We start from the raw sequence: 22,181 nt of genomic DNA on the forward strand, positions 1-22,181 counted from the left end.
AGCAGGAATAATCTTTGAAAATTTTATTAGAATTCCTGAATCCAGCCCAGCTGTAATATTTTCTTTATGATTCTGACCTCTCTAGCCAAATCTGTACATGAAAACATGCATGTTTGGTACTGTGTTAATTATTAATTTAGTGCCAAAAATAAAGCTGGCCTAAAGTTGACTGTCTATAACAAAGCTTCTAGTTTTGCTAGTAAAACTGATGGTCAATTGGAATATATGATGTCTATTAACTGCAAGTAGACTGTTCTGAACTGACTTCTGGTCATTAAAAATAAACAAAGAAAAAAGCACAAACCAAAACAAAAACCCAGTGAACTTGGGTAATGCAAAAACAGCATAAGCTAAAGAGATGATCTTAGATTTTGTTCATATTGCTTTTTGGGACTTCTCCCAAGAGCCTTTTTGAGTAAAATGTGTGCAATGTTGAGTTTTATAGTTGACTGGAATGATAGATTTAAATACTGAATACTTAGGAAAGTACCTTAAATATGTTACAGTCTTCTATTATCTGATTAGGCATCAATAATTATATATATATATATGAAAATTATATATATGTATAAATTATAACTCTTTATGTGGAATAATATTTTCAATGGCATAGTTATGATGAATGTCTTCCATGGTCTCAGATTTTAATGTAAGCTGTTCAGGCAGAGGAGTAATCCAAACTATACTGAGACCCTTATGTTTTCTGAGGTGAGGTTGTAAGAGGGAGGTAAGTATATGAAGCCATTTATTTTCTCCAGAAAGCTACTTTTAAAGCCAAAACTTCTAAAGCTGAATGCCTGGCTTCACTGGAGTTAATATCTTGTATTCTGTTTTCATACACTGAAATTGCTCTTCAGTGTACAGTGAAGAGAAAATGTTCAAAAACTGAATGAAATGGCACAATTTATAGGTCAAGGAAGATAGGAGGAGATTTTCCTATAAATGTAAAATGAAAATGCTGCTTGGGAATGACACACTGGGAAAAAGAAATTTCTTTCTGGAAAGGCTATGTGTTTTTGTTGTTGTTCTGTTGTTTTAGCAAGTAATTATGGAAGGAATAGATATACTTATGCTTCAAGATATGAGATGAAAATAAAAGATTTGTGCTCAGGTACCTAATTAATTGATTTGTGACTAGTGTGAAAAATGCTTGGTAATGTTGCGCAGATAAAAACGGCGATTTATAAACAGTTCCAGAAACTTATGGCAAGTTATCATCAGTATATGGCTACTGATCTCTTTCAGCTGATGTTACTAAGTGATGCTTTAAATGACCCAATGATTTTACTATGGCTTGAGATATCTAAACTTGGGTTATTTACGTTGCAAATATTACATGTCACTAATATCTGTCATGTCTAATACTTCCTTTGCCCGTGAATGGCTGTGTTTTGCAAGTAATCTTGGTTTGCAGAGGGACAAGATTTTGAAATTGATATTTAATGCACTTTTATTTTTGTAAGATGGTTTAGAAAGTGTACACATATGATTTTTGATACCTCAGTCTGAGAGGGAATGGGAAAAGTCCCAATGGATTTGTTTTATTTTTTGTTATTGTTGTCAAGGAAGGGCACATCAATGTTGGTAATTTTTGATCAGGAAAGTTTCAGTTGTTTCAGTAGTAGTTCTGCAGCTTTAAGTGTCTATCCAGATTCAGAAGAAATAACCTTTTCCTTTTTTTTTTTCTTTTGACTTTTAACACAACCTTATGGTAGTGTTTTCTTGACTACAGTGCATTGAATTTCATAACATGCACACTTTATATTAGAGAATATGTTCTTTTTTTCTGATATGTGCACAGCTAATCTGTAGGGGATCTCTTGAGCCTTTTAGACCTCAATCTAAAGGTGTTTGAGGTCAACTTGAGAGTCTGGAGCTCTATACATCGGAAGGATGTTAGTGCTGCTTTAGACTTTGTGTTTGTCCCTGTTCTCTGCATGGGTGTGTTTATGTATGCATGAACTTATATTTGTCTTTTCATAACAATATACATGGGCTCTACATGGAAATATTAGATGCAGACAGAAAGCATTTGTCTAGATCTTCTTTCTTAAATGTATCAGCAGATTCTTTAATTTTAACAACCTTGGAATGATGGCTTCTGTAAATTTTGTAATGAAGTTTACAATATATTTTTCTCTAAAGGTTTTAAGGAAGCAAGATGCTAAAGCAGGTGAAACAGAAGAACTCATGAGAAACAAACTTGTGCAATATGAAAGGGAAAAGCACCAGGTAAGACTTAATTTTTTCCTTTTTGTTTGGTTTTAAATGAGTATGTAGTGTCATCTGTTACAGTATATGCTTCTTTTCTGAGAAACCAGTGGAATAAAACTTTCTTTAAGAATTCAAGGAGTGGGATTTTTTTTCTACATCAGAGGCACTGTGAATATAGCTATGCTCAGCTTGTGTCTCTCATTCAAAGCTCTTCAGTTATATTATGTTACTTATAATGACTCTTCCATCTTGCCAGGCAGGCAGATTTATAACTTGGGCATTATCCTTGATATCGTTCTCTATTTTGTCTCTGAATTTGTATGTAGTTTGCTGTTGCTTATTTGCAGCATATCAAAGCAGCTTTTCTTCATCCCTGCAACTAACTTATGCTGGTTATTTTGCACCATAGTTATTGTTAATTACTCTTACTGAACTGTTGCCACATTTCACTCTTTCTTTTCATAGAAAACAAAATTTCTTGTATTTTTTATTCTAGCAAGATGTTATGGCTGTATTACACTTTCCCTAGTTTTCTTTCCACTTGCATCAAGTTTAGCATCTTTCAAAGGTGTACCCCTTTATGCTAAGCCTTTATGTAGTGTAGTGTTTTATGTTATGTTGTTCTCTTCATTCCCTTAATGTTGGTCCTGTTTACTTTGCCCATTTGCCAGGCTTTCAACATCCTCCTTGAGATTGCTATCTCAACAATAACAATTTCTGCTGTCAAAACCTCTATTTCCCAGTGGATCTTTGAACTATTTGTGGAAGAAGTCAAAAAATATTTTGAAGCTTTTGCTTTCATTTCTTTTTTTTTTAATGATCATTGGTTTGATGGCTATTTCTGATTACACATTTTGAATATTATGTTTTTAGGAAAACTTTCAGTTTTATGAAATTCAGGGCACTTCAATTTTTTAGTCATCTTGTTTCCAGAATAATTCAAATACATCATCTTGCACAACACAGAAACCCCACAGATTTTACCAATTAGTTCTACCAATGCATGTCATCTTTAACACTTCTAGGAATAAACTATTTACCAAAGGTGACTTAAAATATTAAGTCATTATTAATTTTGAGTTTGAAAGTATGTTTAAATCCAGGGACAATGTTTTTGAAACTGTTAAAGCTTACCTTCCATTTTTTTTACTTTTAACCCAGTAAAAATTTGCTTTTCTGATTTTGTTTTGGATAATAAAAATTATTTTGTACCTTTACGTGATATAGACTATTGTACAAAAATTATAGACTGTAAATAAAATTCTCTTTATGTAATTTAAATAAATATTGCAGGGTTTTAGTACATATGAAGGTTTGCTTAAAATTTTGGACAAATAAAAATGCTGTGTATATTATACCATTTCAGATAGATAATTATATGGATGAATTTGTGTCAAAATTAAATGCTAAAACACACTTTTATATTATGATGCCTACATTGCTTTTCTTTCTTCATCATCCTCTGAAATGAAAGCTTGAGCAGGAATTGGAGCAGTCCCGGAAAAAGTTGAGTGAATCTGAAGGCAGTAGAGAAGCTCTTTTGCATCAGGTAAAAATCCTAAGGTTTTCATATTAGGTTGTGTCTGATTCTTTTTGTTTAATATTCTTATCTCATCCTCTGATAATATTGTTTTATGAAGGAAGAAATGAGGTATAGGAAGACAGGTTTAAGTGTGTGTAATATGTGGACTGAGCTCGTTATACTTTTTCTGCTTTCCAAACTTTTATGTGTCTATGTTCATATGTATTAATTATAGTAGTGATAGTAATGCTATGTTTTCAGTACATGAACACATTATGTGAAATTTCCTTTCATAATATGCTTTAGAACTACTCCTATATTAGTAATAATTGTTCTGCAAAGCATGTGCTATAATTGGTGAAATCAGATAAATAAACGACCTAGAAGTATTTGCTACATTGTAACATGCAATAAAAGTAAATAAATACCTGAAAAAGTATCTAAAGTGTGCTTTAAACAATAGCAATTGATGCATATATGATAAAATTTAATATTTGTAGGAATTTGGATTATAGCTTTAGAAAAAGTAGTTTCTCCTAAATATCTTTCTTTTAGAGGGGCTAGATAAAAAGACTGAAGTAACTAGGGAGGGGGCAATTGGCATTCTCATCTTTTAGCATTAGTTATTTGACTTGTGTATCTAGCAGAAGTTTGAGTTAGCTATGTTACTGTTTTGAATTTAAATCATTGCGAATGGAATATAGGGTAATATGAATTTGAGGTATTTTTCTTCAATTCAGCTTTAACATGTTGGATTTTCCTACATGTTGTCATATTTCTAAGTGCTATACTATATATGATAGAAAGGAAAAATGTGAAGAGCTCCTGTGTTTCTTATGAGTAAATACATTGTATTTTTAAGGAGCACAATTTAAATAAAACATACTGTTTATTAAATTTGTATAGACGTTTTCACTAGCTATGTGAAAAGACAATTGCAACATATAATGTGGTAGCATTTTGTTTCATCTAGAGAAATTATTGCTCATCTGTGGTCAACATAAATTAAAAGGCTTCCTTTAATTTTGAATAATCACTTTGTGGCCTGTAATTAGGAAGTAGTTTGCCTTTTTGTTTACCATATGCAGTACTCTCAAGATGTATTTATAAATATTTTTTGTGTAGTATTTTTTTAAACGTTTAATAGAAGTATGGTATTTATGGTTTTAGTTCTGTTTTTCATTAAACTTTTGATGCTTGTGCATATATTTTAGATTGAGGATCTTCGTTCCCAGCTTTTGAGAACAGAAGAAGACCGTGTAGAATTGCAACATCAAATTTCATATGCTGCTGTGCATCGCCAGAGCTATCAGGATGTACAAGATGATGACAGGAGAATTAGAGCAGGTACAACTAATATTTTGTACTGGAGACCTGCAAGCTAGTTAGTAGGCATGGGCACTAATTTTATCTTAGAGCTGCAGTCTGATTCTTCTATTGTTTTAACAAGACCAGCCAAATAATACCTCAGATTTAAGTTAATATGTATTGACACCTGAATATTTACAGATAAATAGCAATGACAGTTAATTTATGATAAAATATTTTGATTTGCATGGTTAAAACAAATGAGACAATTTTAGCAAACTGAATAGTGTTTTTACAGAAGAAAAACATGTATTATTTTTGAGTAATAATTTTCCAGAAAACTTGCATTTCAGTCCATTTGCAATTTGAATTCTGCCATCTTGAAAATCATAACAAGAGTCATTGATTAGATAGTTAATAAGGCTGATGACTTTCTTGTAGAATTTCTAAGCAACATGTTCCTGAGTGGTTAAGAAAATTTTTCTGTCTGATGCAGTCAGGGCTTCTCTTTGCACTGTGTTAGAGTTTTAGAGTTGGATTAGTTTTATTTAGAAGAGAAATACTTTAAACAATTTCAAGATATAATTGCATATTAAATTACCACTTTAGCAAGGTCTTCAATTAATTGCTAATTATCTATCTGTATTTGAACATTTTCAAATATAATCAAATAGGCATTAGAGAAAGTCTTTCTCCTCATTACCATAGCAATGTATTACTCAAGGTAATAAAGAAATAGTGACTCTATTCTAGCGTCCAGTGTCTATAGGAATGTTTAATTGGTTTGGCTAATGACATATTTTTGTATTTTTGTAGTTCAGCTTCTGAATTATCTTGGTTTTTAAAATAGGACTCTGACTCTGTGTTTTACAAACCTCATACAGAGCACTGGAAATGGGCTTAGCTTCAGAAGTGTAATGCAAAATGATAATTTCAATAGTTTTTCTCCAATCATGTTAATGTATCTGCTTAAAAGTTTGAAACAATATGCCTTTCATATTAATAAAAGCATATTTTATCTTTCCTATTGATCTTATAAATCAAAATAGTTGTATAAATATGAGGAAAACAAAAATGTACTGTAACTGTTAAAATATGTGCATACATTTATATAATTTTTTCTGTTGTGTTTCACCTTGCTGTGTTACTTCTGTTTCTTCAAGATATATGGGAAGAAGACAAGTAGAGTTTTTTTCTTTTGCCTCTAGAAGTTATTTATGAGTAAAGACATCTAAATTTCTGATTGAGACAATTTATAGCTTACTCTTATCAAAACCCTTGGTTGTAGTTTCAGGATTCAGGCATAAAATTTGCAGATAATGTGACTTTTAAATAGGGAAGTATTACTCTGGTGAGATAAAGCCTTGGCCTTGAAGCTGATGGCCAAATTTCATTTACACCAGAACTTCCTCACGGATTCTTCCAACCTGTTTTATTTTGGCTGTTTTGCTTGGGTTTTTGGTTTGTTTTTTTTTTTTTTTTTTTTTTTTTTTGAGGGGAGCAGCTGTGTGCAGGGGGGGAGTGTGGAAACCCCTATAAAATGATGGAAAAGTACTGTTTTATTCTGGAAAATGTTATTAGCTTATGATACAGGTATACCATTTTTCACAGATATTTTGGTGAAAATCAGTATTTGTAGAATAGTCTCGAGCGGAGAAGCAAATTGCCAAAAATTAAATTAGATACAATTAATTTATCATGAGTTGGTATTTCTACTGAATGTTTTTCTCTGTTCTTACTGTTTTACAGTAGTTGAAAGATATGAGAGAGAGAAGCAAGATCTAGAGAAACATATTTTGGAACTTAAAGCAAAGCTGAGTCACAGTGCTGTAATGTCAGAGGTAGAAGAACTGAAGAGATGTATAGAGCGTAAGGACAAGGAGAAAGCACAGTTGGTAATGCACATACAGGTAAGTTGGGTTTTGTTGCTTTTTGCTTGGTGGCTTTTTGTTTTTTGAATAATTTTTCATCTGTTTAACATTAGGTGGTATATCAGATTAGGGATTAACCTTTAAAACTTAAGAGTGACTGTCATGCTCATTATTTATTGTGTGAATCACTTTGAAAAGTGATTTCAGTTTGCCAACATTTTTCTCTCCCATGTAGTACCAAAAAAGGTGTTTGCTGTTGCCCATGATTTCATGGTTTGGATTACTTCTCTTTCCCATGTGCAAAGAAAAGTTGATCTGCTTTTATCAGCACTCACTGTTAATAATGGTTTTTGGAACTACTTTTATAAGGTAGTACTTACTTTCTTATTCCCCATTCCATCATTCCTCAGAACTGAAGTTCAGCTTTAAAAGTTGAGATACCTTGTTCTCTGAGAGAGTGTAGCAGAGTAGCAAAAGTAGGTCACAATTTTCCTTTTTTTAGTAATTAAATGCAATATAGTAATATAATCATAAGTAACAGTAGTCTTTATGGTAAGCATATCATAATGTTTAATGTGATTCTCTATGAGAAGGATAAGAGCAGCCTTTTGTAGTGGAATTTTAGTTAGAAGACTTTGACCATAAAATGAGATCCAAGTAGGCAGTAGCATTCTGATTTAAGTTGGGAAATTTCTGTATTTCCTGTTCGTGTCTAGGTTTGTCATTGGTAGTAGAATGCCTGAACAATAACAATTTTCTTCTGTCTTCTGTGACTGTCAGGAGAAGAGTTTTCAAAACCATGTGTATTATTTCAGTAGTCAAGGACTTCACTTTTTGTTCTGCTTGTATTTTGGCATTCTGTAAGCAAGAGATTTTGTATTTATTTTCCTAATGAAGGTACTTATCTATGAAATGATGTTGCATCACTTTGGAAATTCAAATGTAGGAACTTATTTTTTTGTCTTCATAGATTTACAGAGCTATACTCTTCATTTTACTTCAGTTGCTCCTTTCCCTTGTCAGCTTCTCTGCTGATTTAAATCAAAGTAATAAATCAAATTACATTTGGAAAAAAAAAATGGCCTTCTCAAAATAAGTTGCTACATGCTTTATGAAATTCAGTCATTGAATAGGTTTAAAAAGACCTAAAGTGTTTCTGCAGAGGGTATGATGAGCAAAACTCATTTCCTGGTGTCCATTAGCATTTGTATTCTAGCTGGTCAATAAAACCCATGACTAACTGAAAACATTCTGGGTTTTTGTTTTTTTTTGTGCCTGAGAAACTAATTATTTTGGTGACAGGAATTATTTGGGTAAGAACCCACATAAAACCAATTATTTTAAACTTCTGCTTGTAGAACATGCTTTCTTAAGGGTCAGAATGATTTTATAATACTAATTTCCTGCCCTGAAAATACTCATGGACTAGTGCTCAGTTGGGGTCATTGTCATTTCTCTGAGTTAGAAATCTTTGACTTCCCTCATTTTCTCAACAGAAAATACTTTGTACTTCTTATCTGCTTCCCACTGCCTTTCTCCTACAGGGGCAGTAACAGGAAAATAGCTAGTGTGTTTTTCTTTTAGCAAGACATCAAGGAATGCAAGGATGTGAATTTCTAAACTTGTGTACTAACAAAGCATTCTGTCAAGCCTGTTCTAACAGCTGCTCCTATCAGATAGTCTGATTCCCAGTTGGAAGTGACCAGTCATGTTTGACTTGGGTGTGATTTATCTTTGTTTATTGGGGAGAATCTAACTTGCCTCTGATGTACCTGTGATACTAGAAATTTCTTTTGATTTATTGAAATGTCATTGTTTGCAACAATTTGAGTTGTGTGTGTTGTACATTTAGCCTCCAACAGTTGCCATAAAATCACAATATGATGTAAAATGGAGGGGATGAAAAAGGTTAAAACATATTCTTAAGCTCATACTTAGAAGTGTGTTCAATCTTAAATTAATTTTTAAATTTAATATTTATTTTAGCTTCTCTAGTTTCCATAAGGGTGCAGTTGAGATCTTCCAAATGTATACAACTATCTTAAATATATTTTTGTGCATGAAGCCAGATAGATATGGGGCTGTTATGGCTAACTATTAAGATTTAAGTATTATGACTAAGAAATAAACTAAGTCCACAAATTACAAAGATGCAATAACCTACTTTCTCCATAAATGTTTTTAGACTCTTGTGCATAGAAACTTCTTTGCTTTACTAATTACTCTTCATTTGAATTTGATGTTAGTATTCTTATAGTATTGTCCAGTACAGCAGTCAGTTTGTTAAAATATTTCAGTTTTTCTGAGGGAAAATTATTGTTTTGTTATTAATATTAGAATTCTTCAGTAATATAAGTATTTCAGTCTTATAAATATTGATTCATATTCTCACTAAAATTTACTTTTTCTTCTACAAATGAAGCTATTAGCCAATTAAATGCCAGTAGTGCAAGCCTTTATAGATCAGAAAGAATTTTGAACTGCACCCATGTTAACACAGAAATACACATTTATCATACATAACTAGGAATTCAAAAGTACAGATCAGTACATTTGGGACTCCTGTTTTGATATAGAAACAGAGTGTGGAGATACTTTCTCTGTCCTCTTGCATTACAGGGTTGGCTTCATGACATGTTGACTTGTTATGATGCTGTTTTCCACCTGATTTCAACTGTTGGGTCTGTGCTGGCTTAACTCTTTTAAGTAATGTGCAAACTGTTTGCTAAGTTTTATCTTATTTACACATATTGTAAAAACAAAACATTAAAAGTCACTTTATAATGGTACATGTATGTCAAAATCCAGTTTTCCTCCTCATGGAAATAGTTCGTGTTCATAAATTAGTTGCACTTCAAGGTAAATATCTAAAACAAATGTTCCTCTTTTTTATTATATTATAAATCAATAAATTGGAGGTTGATTTACTTCTACACAATAAGAGGCATGTTTACAGTTAATTGAACATTATTTTCTGTATTTATGATTAGACTCATATTTCATTAAAAAGCTTTTGAGAGCGGTAGTTTTGTTAATGAAGTGTGTACTCTGGGGAAATTATATATAAATAACTATTTTTTAATGGTGCAGCATTGAGTACTGCATCAATTTAGTCTGGTGTCCTCTATGGTGTCTCCAGAAAGACATGAAATAGGAAGTGGTAATAGCATATGTAACCACATGACTGAAAAAATGATAATCCATTTTAGAAAATCGTTGGAACGGTAAATGTAATATCTGATTGTATTTTTGAGGCTATTTTTAACTTCTGCTCTACTCAATTTAAATCTTTTTCTTTAAATAAGTATTGTAATATCTTTTCATTGGAAAATAAGCTTGTTTTGATTAAAATTTTGCTAGCTGTAGCTTATTAGCTTGTTTTGGATATCTTTTTAGCTCAGCAAATACTATCCTGAAGAGATTGGTAATTTACTGCCTCCCAGGAGGTGCTGGCCTGGTTTGGAAGGAACAAAAAATCCCCAAACTAACAATCTGATAAGGAGAGAACCCTTACCAACAAACCCAAGTCTCCCTCCTTCCCCCAACCTTGTGGAAGTATACCTTTGTCTAAATAGTCGTTCTATATCCATCTGTAAAGTTGCCTGTTCTTTCATAGATAAAATACTTTTTTCCCTTGTCCTTTCTGAATTGCGGTCTGTTTATTTCAGGCTACATCCGCAGGTTTTTTCAGTCATTCTGAAATCTAATCCTCTTTAAAGTATTTCAGTTCCCTGAGGCTTGGTAATATGTTTGACTGGCTATAGATCAGATCTATCAAATTTATCTTTCATTAATGAAAAGGCTGAATAGTATGAAAGCAGTCTAAATAGGCCCAAAATGCAGAATACTGATGTGAATTTCTGCATGATGATCTCAGTAAAATACAATTCTGTTAGTGTACCTTCAAAAACTGATTTCTGAGCATGTCCTTCCAGAAGGTGTATGGACACTATTACTCCTGAGTTTATGAGACTGTTCAGAGAAATTATTTGAGAAATGCAGCATCTTTTATTTTTAAAAGGTGTGTTTTCAATTTAATTCATTTTTGAAAGGATTATATACCCCTCCTACATTTTCAAACATCTTCGCACTTTGTTCTAGAAGCATTTACCAAGCTGCTGTATTCTCTTTGTATTCAGTGCTATCAAATATAACTTTATTTAGCACATCGTTTTCATAAAGGCAACCAGCATAAAACTGGGTAACAACTAGCTCATAAACTATAAATTCCAGTTGTTGTGGTGAATGCTGTTTTGTCCTTTCCACTTCTTCTTTTCCTCTCATCTGTTTATATTAATCTCCTTATATCTTACTATTTGGTTTATTTCTTATTTGGGTAGTGTGTAATATATGGCCAGTGATTGATCTCAAACTTACAATACAGAAAAATAACAAGAACAACCAGAAGAGGAGCAAATGCAGAAAGAATTGAGTAGTATGTATTTTATGTCTTCTGTTCGAATTCTTTACCATTGCAGAGGGAGAGATTCTCTGGGCTAGCAGGACTTTCCTTGATAGTCAAGAAGATCTTTTATGCTGTTCATATTTAATAAAAATGTGATTTAATGTTGCTGTATGTTCTTTGATGAAGTTTCATACTGCATATATTTAGAGAATATTTGTATTTTGCTATCATGATTCCAGGTGTTAACATCTGACCTGGAAAATAGGGAGAAACAGCAGGAAAAAATGCTGGACCAGCTAAAGGAGATACAGAATTGCTACAAGGCTTGTGAGAGTGGACGTAGACAAACTGAACTCCAGTCTGCTGAGTTAGCTCAACAAGTTGAAGAGAGTACCAAGGAAGCAGAACGGTATCTTGCTGAATTCAAGCACTCAGAGGCACTCAGGCTGGAGATTGAGAAAAAAAGAGAAGATTTGAAGGTGAGAGCCCAGGAAACCATCCGCCAATGGAAATTGAAGTGTAAGAAACTGGATCGTGAGATAGAAAAGCAAAATGAAACTATCAGTGAATTAATGGACAAGAATAGTCAGGTAAGATTGATGGATTTGTTTTTTTTTTTTTTTTTGGTACCCTTTCCCTTTCTTTTAAAAATGAAGAGAAGGAGTTTATTTATGCAAACTGAGACTAAAACTGTTTTCTGCTTTAAGTTCTGGACCTCTGCTGTATAATTTTCAGAACTTTTTCTTTGAAAAATCAATTTGAAAATTGATTGTGTAACATTTCTGGGTTTTTTTGTTTGTCTTTCTTCAGTATGGCAGGCCACTTATTCCTTTCTTTCTCCTCCTCTAGAGTTTCTCACAAAAAAACATAGGTTTTTTGGTTTTTGACTTAGGATAATTCCTTTATTTGTTCAGCTGCTGACACTGTTTTAAAGACAAGCACTCACATCAATGCTAATGTTTATCATCCTGTATTGGAATAATGGTAGAAACCACCATTTTGTTGGCAATGAGTCTGTGGGTCTGTATTTGCCAGTGGCTGGGTCAAAAGTTGCTTGTTTCCATAGTGGCTGATATAGTGCTTAACTCTATGCTGTGAGCTTTTATCTTAACTTACATGCTCTGCTGGTGCAGTCGATCATAATTTATGGCTTTTGTTTTACAGTGCTATACCCTCTTTTCATGTATTTTCTCATGGCATCCATCCAGTTTAAATTACTAACGTGATGAGCTTGAGATGGCTTCATCCTCTGCTTTGTCTTGCTCAAAGATTGAAGTTTCCAAGGGCTAAATGGGATGCAGTACGGGATGTCTATTAATCCTCTGTTGTTTCTGATCCAGTGATCTGTTCTGAGATTGGTACATGGATACAAGCATGGTCAAAGCATAGGAGAAGTCACAATGGGGCTGGTACTGAGTTGAAATTAATAAACTCTAGCAAAACTAAACTATGATTCCTGGTGTTGCTATTTCTCTCCTATTGCCTATCATATTCCTTACTTTTTATTATTATTTCCTCTATTCATGCTCCAACAATTCATTCTATAGTAATCTTGTATTTGTTAGCCCTCTTGCTTGTCTGGGAAAGTAAGATTCTCAAACATTTAAGAAGTTGGTCACTCTTGCCTAAGAAAATGGAGGTTATAAGGAAAGGAAGAAAACCTAAATCATTTCAAAATCGTGGGTGTCTATAAAATGGACAAATAAGAAGCAAAAATAGAGACAAATTGTGAATAAGAAGCAGTAGCTCCCATAAAGGTTCTGGAATCACTGTTCATGTAAACGCATAGGCTGGTCTTTGTAGAGGCACTTGATAACACCGTCCGCATTGAAATTTTCTTTGTTATGTAAGATTCCTTGATATGGATTTTACCTCTTTTTATGTGGCAAGTATATTCACATGCTAAGTGCAGTGGTTAAACTTTGGCTTAAGCTCCATTTAAGAAATTCTGTCAGTATTTGTTCTTACTTTTAAAGTTGTGACCATCCTGCCAACAAATTTGAGGTAATTGTCACTGCTGAAGAAAATTTCTTTATTTTAAGATATGGAAGATCAAATAAACTGTGTGTCATTGTGAAGGAGAAAAAAGAAACAATGTTTAATGTTCTTGATATAAAGTTGGAAACAGTTTACTTACGGGGATATATTCAATCCAGATGCAGCATTTAGTATAAACTTAAGGTAACTAGATGAACTTAATTTAACTAGCTTTGAAATACAGACAATTAACATCTGAGACAAAAATCTGCAAAAACAATAAAGGAAGAAATGGCAGTTTGTTGTCTTTGATTTCTGTTAGAAGGCTTCAAAGGGTTGATGGAAAATTTTCAAAATTGGGTTGCAATCATAGCTTGCAATTTTGAGATTTTTGAAATATTGTCAGACGAGAGATGCGCTATAGAAAGATTGTTTAGGTTTCATTCTTTTGGAGTTACTGGGATAATTTGGTTGAAGTTTTGCCCATGTGGTTGTCCTTAATGTTGTTCGACAATGGAGTTTCTGACATCTTTTGAAACATGTTCTTTAAAGTATGTAATGTAGAAAACATACTTAAAGCAAGTAACTTATGGGTTGTAGTTTGAAATTTTACTGAGTTTTGTTTTTGTTTGGTTTTTGGGTTTTTTAAGCCAAATCCTTCCAGTAGAATTACAAGATAGGTTTAGGAGGGTCTTTTTGTTTGGTAGGGTTTCTTTTCTGGAAAAACCCACGATGATCATCAGTCAGTGTCCTGAATTTATTATATTTGTATTTTGCTTTGTGTTGCTTATTCTTGATGTAATTGCAAATCGTTTTATTTTTAACTGTACATTTTTAACCCTAATTGCCTTTTTGTTCTGGATTGCTTCAAGTAATTTTGCTACATCCATAAGAAGTGTGTGTTGCTTGTGGAATTGGTGAAAATGCTCAGTAAAATTTAGTATAAAATTTATTAAGTCAGTTTAAAGAATATGATATATTGGAACAGATTGCCCAGATGGGTTGCACAGTTTCCTTCAGTGAAGATATTCAAGAACCATCTGGTTGCAATCCTGTGCCTGTGTTCTAGGAAAAGTCTGCTTGAGCAGGGAGGTTGGACCTGATGACCCACTGCAGTCCTTTCAAGCTTACACACTCTGTGATTCTGTGCTAATTTTAACATTAAATATATCAATGTTGGAAAAAACACCCAATCCCTGAAGATCCTAGCAAAACAGTGTAATTTTTATTACATTTGATTGATTTTTATTTAGGAGATGATGTTGTTATTTCTTGGCTTTGATGCATAAATGAACTGAGCTTTTAACTGCTACTAATTCATCTACTGGGCATAATTTCAAAAATAAGTTCAAGTTGGTATACTTTCTACATAATGTTTTGGAAAATAAACAAAATAAGTCAGCATATGGAATGGACTGTAGGTATGCTGTACATACCCAGTAGTTGTGGCGTTGCGTTCTTCTCCCCGGTCTCGGGTGGCTGGGGAGCCCAGCTAATGGCTCTGCCTCTTGGCTGGACTGGGGTTGCCGCGTGTGTGCGGAGCTCTGGGGTTGAGCCTCCGCGCGTGCTAGCTGCGTTCTGTAGCTGGTGCTGAGAAGAGATAAAGGGACGAGGGAGGCACACCTTGTCCTGCGTGGCTGGAGAATGTTTATTTCCCGCGTGGCCGCCGCGGTGGCTGGAGTGGTGCCTATCTCCTAGTGCGTGCGTGGTCAAGATGGCAACGAGACAAGGGAAGCATGGGGTTATATAGGGGGCGGGCAGACAGGGGCGGAAGCCCCCCTCGCCCAATGGGGACAGGCAACAGGGGAGTGATGTGAACCACGGCAACCAACGGGAACATGAGAGGGGTGGGTACAGGGTTCTGGGACAAATGGGATTGCAGGGATGGGGTGACTGGCACGGAAGTTTCAGGAATGAACAGGGGGTGGCTACAAGACTGACATGGGAATGCTCCTATGGTAGACAGCCTGGAGCGAACCACTGTGAGGGGAAAATGGGGGTACATAGAACCAGCTAACTAACTAAAACCCCTATATGCTGCTGCATTACTCTATTACCTCATTTTTCTCCAGCTTGTTTTCTGGAGGAACCAATAAAGAAGCATTCTCAGTCTACAAAGAGAGAGTAAGAAGCAAAAAATTAACCAAAACTATCCCTATTTAGAAGGCAATGTAATTTAAGGACAAGTCTGAGTTTGAGATTGCACATGATCTAAAGTGTGTAAATTTAAAGAAACACTGAGTACATTTGAACTGTATTTGTAGCAAGCAAAACTTTTATATTTTCACGTACATATGTTAATTGTTCCATAGGCATTCCTGATGTCTAAGGACATCCTTCCAACAATTGTCTTTAATTACTTTAGATTAGAATGGATTCTTTTTTTCTTTCCTAGGCCCTTAAAGAAAAAGATGATCTCAAAAGTCAGCTTCTCTCAGCCATAAACCAAATAGAAAACCTGCGGAAAGAGCTGAATGATGTGCTTACGAAGAGAGCCCAGCAGGAAGAGCTCCTCCACTGTAAAGAGGTAAAACTGAATGAAATGGAGTCACACCAGGTATCTCTTGAAGAAGAGATCAAAGAAGTTCAAGGTACTGTAAAAAAATTGGAGAATGAGTTGAAAAAGCAGATCTTTCTACAAAATCAAATGGAAGCTGAGAAGGAACACTTGAAGACAGAACTCGCAACTGTTAACTTGTTTCATAAAAAAGACCAAGAACGACTCCTAGAAATGCAAGCAGATGTAAAAAATTTAAGTGCTGTACGTGTGGAACTAACAAACAGAATTGCAGAAGAGGAGAAAGCCAAAAAGGAATTACTTAAGAGCGTCTCAGACCTCCAGAAACAGCAGGAATCTAGTAATGAAGAGATGATTTCAGCTAACAGGCAGCTGAAGATGGAAAGAGAAACTCACCAACAGGAGTTGGCAGATCTTAGATCAGAGTTACAAAATGTGAAAATGAAACATGAACAAAATGTTCAAGAACTCACGAAACTCCTTAAACAAGAAAAAGATAATGCAGAGGCTCAGATTAGAATGCTAAAGGTACTTATTGTGAAGAATTCCAATGTCAGACTTCCCCCCTCCTCCCACACACCCCACACACAGCCCCTGCCATTGAATGATGAAGGTAATAAAGCTTGGGCTTTAAAGCACTTAACACACATGTTATTGCAGGCCATTGTAAAAGTTTAAAGTTCAGGGTAAAAATGTTTTAGTACCAGTTTTAGATCAAAATCTTAGTTTAAAAATAGTAAAATAGATATGATCAAAATAAAAGGAAATGTATGATGCTGTAATGTTTTAATATGGCAGGCAGGTGAAGTCCCAGGTGACTGGAAAGGGGGAAGCATTGTACCATACAGTGACCCCAGGGCACCATATTTTAAAAAGGTAGAAAGGAGGTCTCTGGGAGCTACTGACCTGTCAGCCTTCTCTCTTCCTGGAAAGATCATGGAACAAAACCTTTTATAAGCCACAGGGAGGACAGGGAGGTGATTTGGGATGGCCAGCACAGCTTCACCAAGGGTCAGTCCTGTCTGACCAACTCAGTGGCCTTGTCTGATGGAGTGACTACGTCAGGGGACAAGAGAAGGGCTACAGATGTCATTTATTTGGCCTTCTGTAAAGTGTTTGACACAGTGCCCCACAACATCTTTCTCTCTAAATTGGAAAGAGATGGATTTGATAGGTGGAATGTTAGATAGATAATAAATTGGCTGAATGGTCACGTTCAGAGGGTTGTGGTCAGTGGCTCAGAGTCCAGATGAAGTCCTGATGTACAACAATGATGAGTGGCGTCTCTCAGGGATGTGCACTGGGACTAGTGTTTAATTATGTAATGTATCATTTGTGACTTGGTAATAATTAAGCAGTTGGTAACATAGAAACTTTTAAGTGAAGATAGCACTAAAAAAACCCCTAGGTGATTGTTAGTAGAAGGATCATTAAAATCAAATATTTTGACAGCACTGCTTAACATTGGAGACTTAATTTTTAGTGTGTATATCATTATTTAAGTGGTCTGTCTAAAAGTGGTTTTTCTTTGGCAATGACACTGAAATTAAGAGTGTACAGTTGATATGAAGTAGAGAGAAGGAAAGTGTATTCTGGATGCTAATAAGAAAAAATAAGTTGATCGTAACTGTGTTTTTCCATGAAACAGCAAATCCTACAGTTAGGACCTTTTTATTTTTACTGATTGTTGAACCTAAACAGAGTATTTAAAAAATTCACTTTCATATTTCATTTACAATTCCATGACTTCCCCAGAATCCTAAATTGACATATATTTTTTAAGAGCAGAAGATTTGAGGAAGATGGATTTTCTAAGATAATTAGGGTGGACAAATTTTTTAGAAGTATACAAAATGATAATGCACAAGATTCTCTTGATTGAGAGAATGTAAATGAAACAAAATAGAAAATCATATGCATCTCTAGGAAGATCTGATGAGAACATGTCATCCTGCAGGTGTTTTGGTTACTTTTTGTCTGAACTCATCATTACATTGCATTTGGATTTCAATTTTATGGACATACTTTTCTTCCAAAGTAAGGTAATCTTAACATACATTTCATACATTTTACCTTTTTTTTTTCTTTTTTTTTTTAAGTATTTTTGGTGTTAGAGTAGTGTTTAGGGAAATTCAACAGAAAAAAAGTTGGGGTTTTTTAACTTTTTTTTTTTTCAAGGCGTTAAGATTTTGTGTCTAGCAACCAGCTGTCTTTTACTGTTATAGTAATAATTGACCTTATTTATGCCTCAGCTGTGTCCAACCTTTGTAACTGTTTTTGGAAAGGAATGTACATATCCTGTCCAACAATAGTTAAAGCTTTAAAAATAAAGGTCGGTTGAGAATGACTTGAGGACTGAAGGGAAATTTAATATATTTGTGGAATCCAAAGCCTTAAACTTAAAAGAGGATGCATTTATGAGTTACTTCCAGGAAATCAAGGGTAGAGAGTCCTGTGTTTAGAGAACAACTTCTGTATAGATTGTAAAAAGAAGTGACTTTTGATTTTAGTTATCCTTTCCTCTCTTGCCTCCTCTGTATGGTACTTTCTGCCCCACTTTTGCCAGGTTTTCTGTAGTGCAGCACTGGATTGAAAAATTATTAAGTAGTTATGGATTTTTTGGGGTAGTAGAGAGGGTACCATAAGAATATTGTATGATGCAAGAGAACTGGAGAAAACAGAGTCTTTTGAGATACCAGTGTTAAGAAGGATCTTACTGTTTCATTACTGAGATTCTGATGCTTAAACTTTTAATTTGGTTTTTGCTAGAGCATCCTAAATGATTCCCAACCAATGCCTCTGTGATGTCTTATTTGGTATTTAAAAGGATTGATACACTAGGCATAGGAATTCAAGTGGTTTGCTTAGGGATCCCCATTTGGCTTTGTGCTCAGAAACTCTGGATCTGTCACCTAATTTTAATACATACCCTCATTTTCTTTAAAAACATGCTTGCTTTCTTAGAATCATGACATACAAAATTTCCTGCTGCCTGACAATATGGAAGTCTTTGAAGTATTAATCTTTAATCTAGGCTTATATAGAGATATGTATTTATACATAGTAAATTGTGTTTATGTGTATATTTCTTTTAAAATTGTTTTCTCTACATTTTCCAATTGCGCTATCCATTTTTTCCTGAAGATTATTAAGTGTTGAAATTGGGTTCAATAAAGATCAATTAAATTATAGTCATATCTACCTTATCCATACTGGAAATTAATAAGTATTAACTTCCTCTTTGGTATATCAAGGGTAATATAGGTGAGGGATTTTTTTCTTGGATTGACTCCATCTGCATAGATATTATAATGCAATTACCTTTAGTAGGAACTGAAAAGTTGATTTCTATAAGCATACTCACAGAAAATGTTCTGGTCATTGCAGGCTTGTCTTTGTAGACTGTAGATGCCAAAGATTTTTCTGAAATTGTCCTTTGGAAGAGTTTTTGTAATCTGTTTAGTGTCTAAATTAGTGTCTAGATCTAGTGTCTAAATTAATTAATAAAACTTCTCTCCTTACCCTTCTTCCTCATAGAAGTTATATTTATAGTGTAATTGGGAAATAGAATTTTTGCTTTTCCTTAGAAAGAAATTTACTTCACAAGTTTATTTTTGTGTTTAACTGCATCCCACACTTCATCTAATAAGAAACTGGTTTTGAGGAATGTGTGTGTTAATTTGCTTCTTGCATTTTTTTAAGTTTTCTAAATATTGTAGAGCATTTCTCAACTCCTTCATTTTCATAATAATTTCCAGCAATTTTTTTTTTTTCACTGGAAACAAATATACATTATATACTCATTGTTTTGGGGCTTTCTAGATCCTTACGTTTTTTCTTCATTTTTCTCTGCAAAGTTTCATCAGTAGCATTAATTGTACAAATAGCAGTAAACCCACACAAATCTAGAACTTAAAAATACTAAATCTTTGCTGTTGTTTCCTTGCAGATATAAATTTAGCATTGGTTCCTGAAATTAAATGAGTTTTAGACTTTCTGATTCCAAATTATTTTAGTAATGGAAAAGCTGCATAAATACTAGGCTTCTCAGGATGATGTAAGCTGATGAGTGTAGCAGAGCTGAAATGAAGAATCTGAGACTTCTATTTTTCTGCTTTAAAACACTGTGTGGTTCTGTGATGCATTTTTCCATGTTCACATAAGTAATTGCACTTAGTAGAACTTCATTTTTTATGTTTATCATTTGGCAATAGCGTTCCACTGATATAAAACTTTAGAGTTTAGGTGGTTTTAAAATAACCCATACAGTGACTTCGTAATCTTTTTTCCCTTTACCATTAGATGGAACTTTTAGAAGAGAAAAACATAACCAAGGCTCAGTGTCGACAACTGGAAAAAATAAAAGTTGAGAGTGATAAATTGACAGAAGAATTAATCCAAAATGAGGAAGAAAATATAAAACTAAAACGGAAATGTGAGTTTGTAAAACAAGAACTGGAGAAAAAGGTAAAATTAACTGATTTTAACTATGATTTGTTTCTCTGCTGATAACTACCTAAAATAAATGATGGATTATAGAAATAGATGGTAAACCTAAAAAACCCCAGCATGTATGTATTAAAGAATACACCCAGTCATGCCATAGTACATGGTTTCTTTATGAATGAAAGAAGACAAAAATGCTTTGGCTGGATTATGAACTATATCTCTCCAAAGATTTGCTAATATTTAGGACTATAAATACAAATCCTGTTGCTTGCCTGATCTCTAATATAGGTAACTAACAAATGTTTAATCAGCCACTTCTAGTTTTCTTCATATTTTTTTTCAAGATGCAGTGGAGCTATGAATAATTTAGAGATAATTTGATGTAGATATGCAAAGTAAGCATAGTAAAAGAAATTCTAACTAATGTCGAGGTGGAGGATTTTTGGTTTTTTGAAGTTTTCTTTTATAGTATAGAGTTAGAAAAATGTTAAATCTGGCATTTCTTTAGCTTGCTAAACTATCAGGAAGTGGTTTAAAAGCTCAACTTGTCAGACTAGTAAAAAATATTTGAAATGAAAATTCAAAAATGTGTTTTTTCTATGTTGGCATTTTAGTTGTGTAATATCTATTATTAAGAAAATGTGTTTATAGGGGTGTACATGGGCTTCTGTAGTCTGTTGTGCATTAGCTCCAACCTTACCTAATATTGGGAAGACATTCTTTTTACATCAAAATCATCTTTTATGTCTAAATTGAAAAAGATCAGAGAAGATTTTAAGCATGCAACCCTGTGATCTCAACTTTTGAAGGTAACGGTAGATGGAGACTTCTATTAGCTTGCATTAATGGTTAACTTAAGAGAATATTTGCTATTTTGGTTTTGTGGGTTGTCAAAAGGGATGTTAGGGTGGGGGAAATAATACTACCTCTTGATAAATCTCATACTAGCATACAATTGTGGCAACACAGCAAAAACCTTACTGTGTTACAGAGTACTTTCTTTTTTTTTTTCCATGCTTTTTACACTTTTAATATTCTGTCCTTAATGCAAATACTAATTCAAAGAGGCATAGGTATTACAGCTAGCTTAGATTTTTTTTTCATGAACGGTGAAGGAGCAGAGCATAATGGTAAAATGGTTGGTTTCTTTCTTTTTCCTTCTTTGCACTTCTGAGTCATTAATGACTTCTTTTATCCTGTAGGCTCTGGATGTAGAATGATAGGGAATGTTGGCATATTCAGAAAATCAAGCAAATAAGAAATAAAAAAATAAAGTTATGTGTTCTGTTTTAGTCATGGTCTGTGGGAATGAACTTTGATATGTGATAGACTGCAATCAGTGAATAGTGAGATAACAATACAGATACTGGAAATATATACAGTGCAATCTTATTGCTTTCAGAATACTAGTCTAGGTCAAAACTGTTATTTCAACTCCCATATTTCAACTCCCATCTTTATAGTACAGAAATACTCGAACCTGTCCATATTAAAAAATCTTATGATTTCTTAAGTGTGAAATAACTACTGTCCCAAGTATTTTTGTATATATTAAGTGAAAAAATCAGACTGCTTATCAAGTATTGGTGTTTCACATTTGTAGGCCACCTACATTAAAAACACCCGTTTTGCTAGTAGAAATAAACACCTATATTTATATATGTATACAGCCTCCAGAAAGGAGGTAGCAAGGTGGATGTTGGTCTTGTCTCCCAATTAGGAAGTGATAGAATAAGATCAAATAGCCTTAAGCTGTGTCTGGGGTGATTTAGATTGGATATTAGGAAAAATTTATTCATGCATTGGAACAGGCTGTTAGGGAAGTGGTTGAGTCACCACCCCTGGAGGTGTTCAAAAGACATGCACATGTGGTGTTCAGGGATATGGTTTAGTGGTGGACTTGGCAGTATGGGGTTT

General features: G+C 33.9%; 1 protein-coding gene across 7 annotated transcripts in view; it reads left to right on the forward strand.

The window, feature by feature from the left end:
- CEP128 (centrosomal protein 128) overlaps window positions 1-22,181 on the forward strand; it is a 215,761-nt gene that overhangs the window by 22,479 nt on the left and 171,101 nt on the right. For all 7 annotated transcript variants that reach the window (XR_008437461.1, XM_053979575.1, XM_053979574.1 and 4 more), the window contains exons 10-16: window positions 2,146-2,232; window positions 3,689-3,763; window positions 4,951-5,083; window positions 6,794-6,954; window positions 11,560-11,910; window positions 15,693-16,343; window positions 20,118-20,282. Coding sequence is in view for 6 of the 7 variants with exons in the window: in XM_053979575.1 (XP_053835550.1) it covers window positions 2,146-2,232; window positions 3,689-3,763; window positions 4,951-5,083; window positions 6,794-6,954; window positions 11,560-11,910; window positions 15,693-16,343; window positions 20,118-20,282 (1,623 nt within the window). In the remaining variant the exon portion in view is untranslated. The remainder of the gene's footprint in view (window positions 1-2,145; window positions 2,233-3,688; window positions 3,764-4,950; window positions 5,084-6,793; window positions 6,955-11,559; window positions 11,911-15,692; window positions 16,344-20,117; window positions 20,283-22,181) is intronic.

This window comes from Vidua macroura, chromosome 6, assembly GCF_024509145.1.
Source record: "Vidua macroura isolate BioBank_ID:100142 chromosome 6, ASM2450914v1, whole genome shotgun sequence".
NCBI lineage: Eukaryota > Metazoa > Chordata > Aves > Passeriformes > Viduidae > Vidua > Vidua macroura.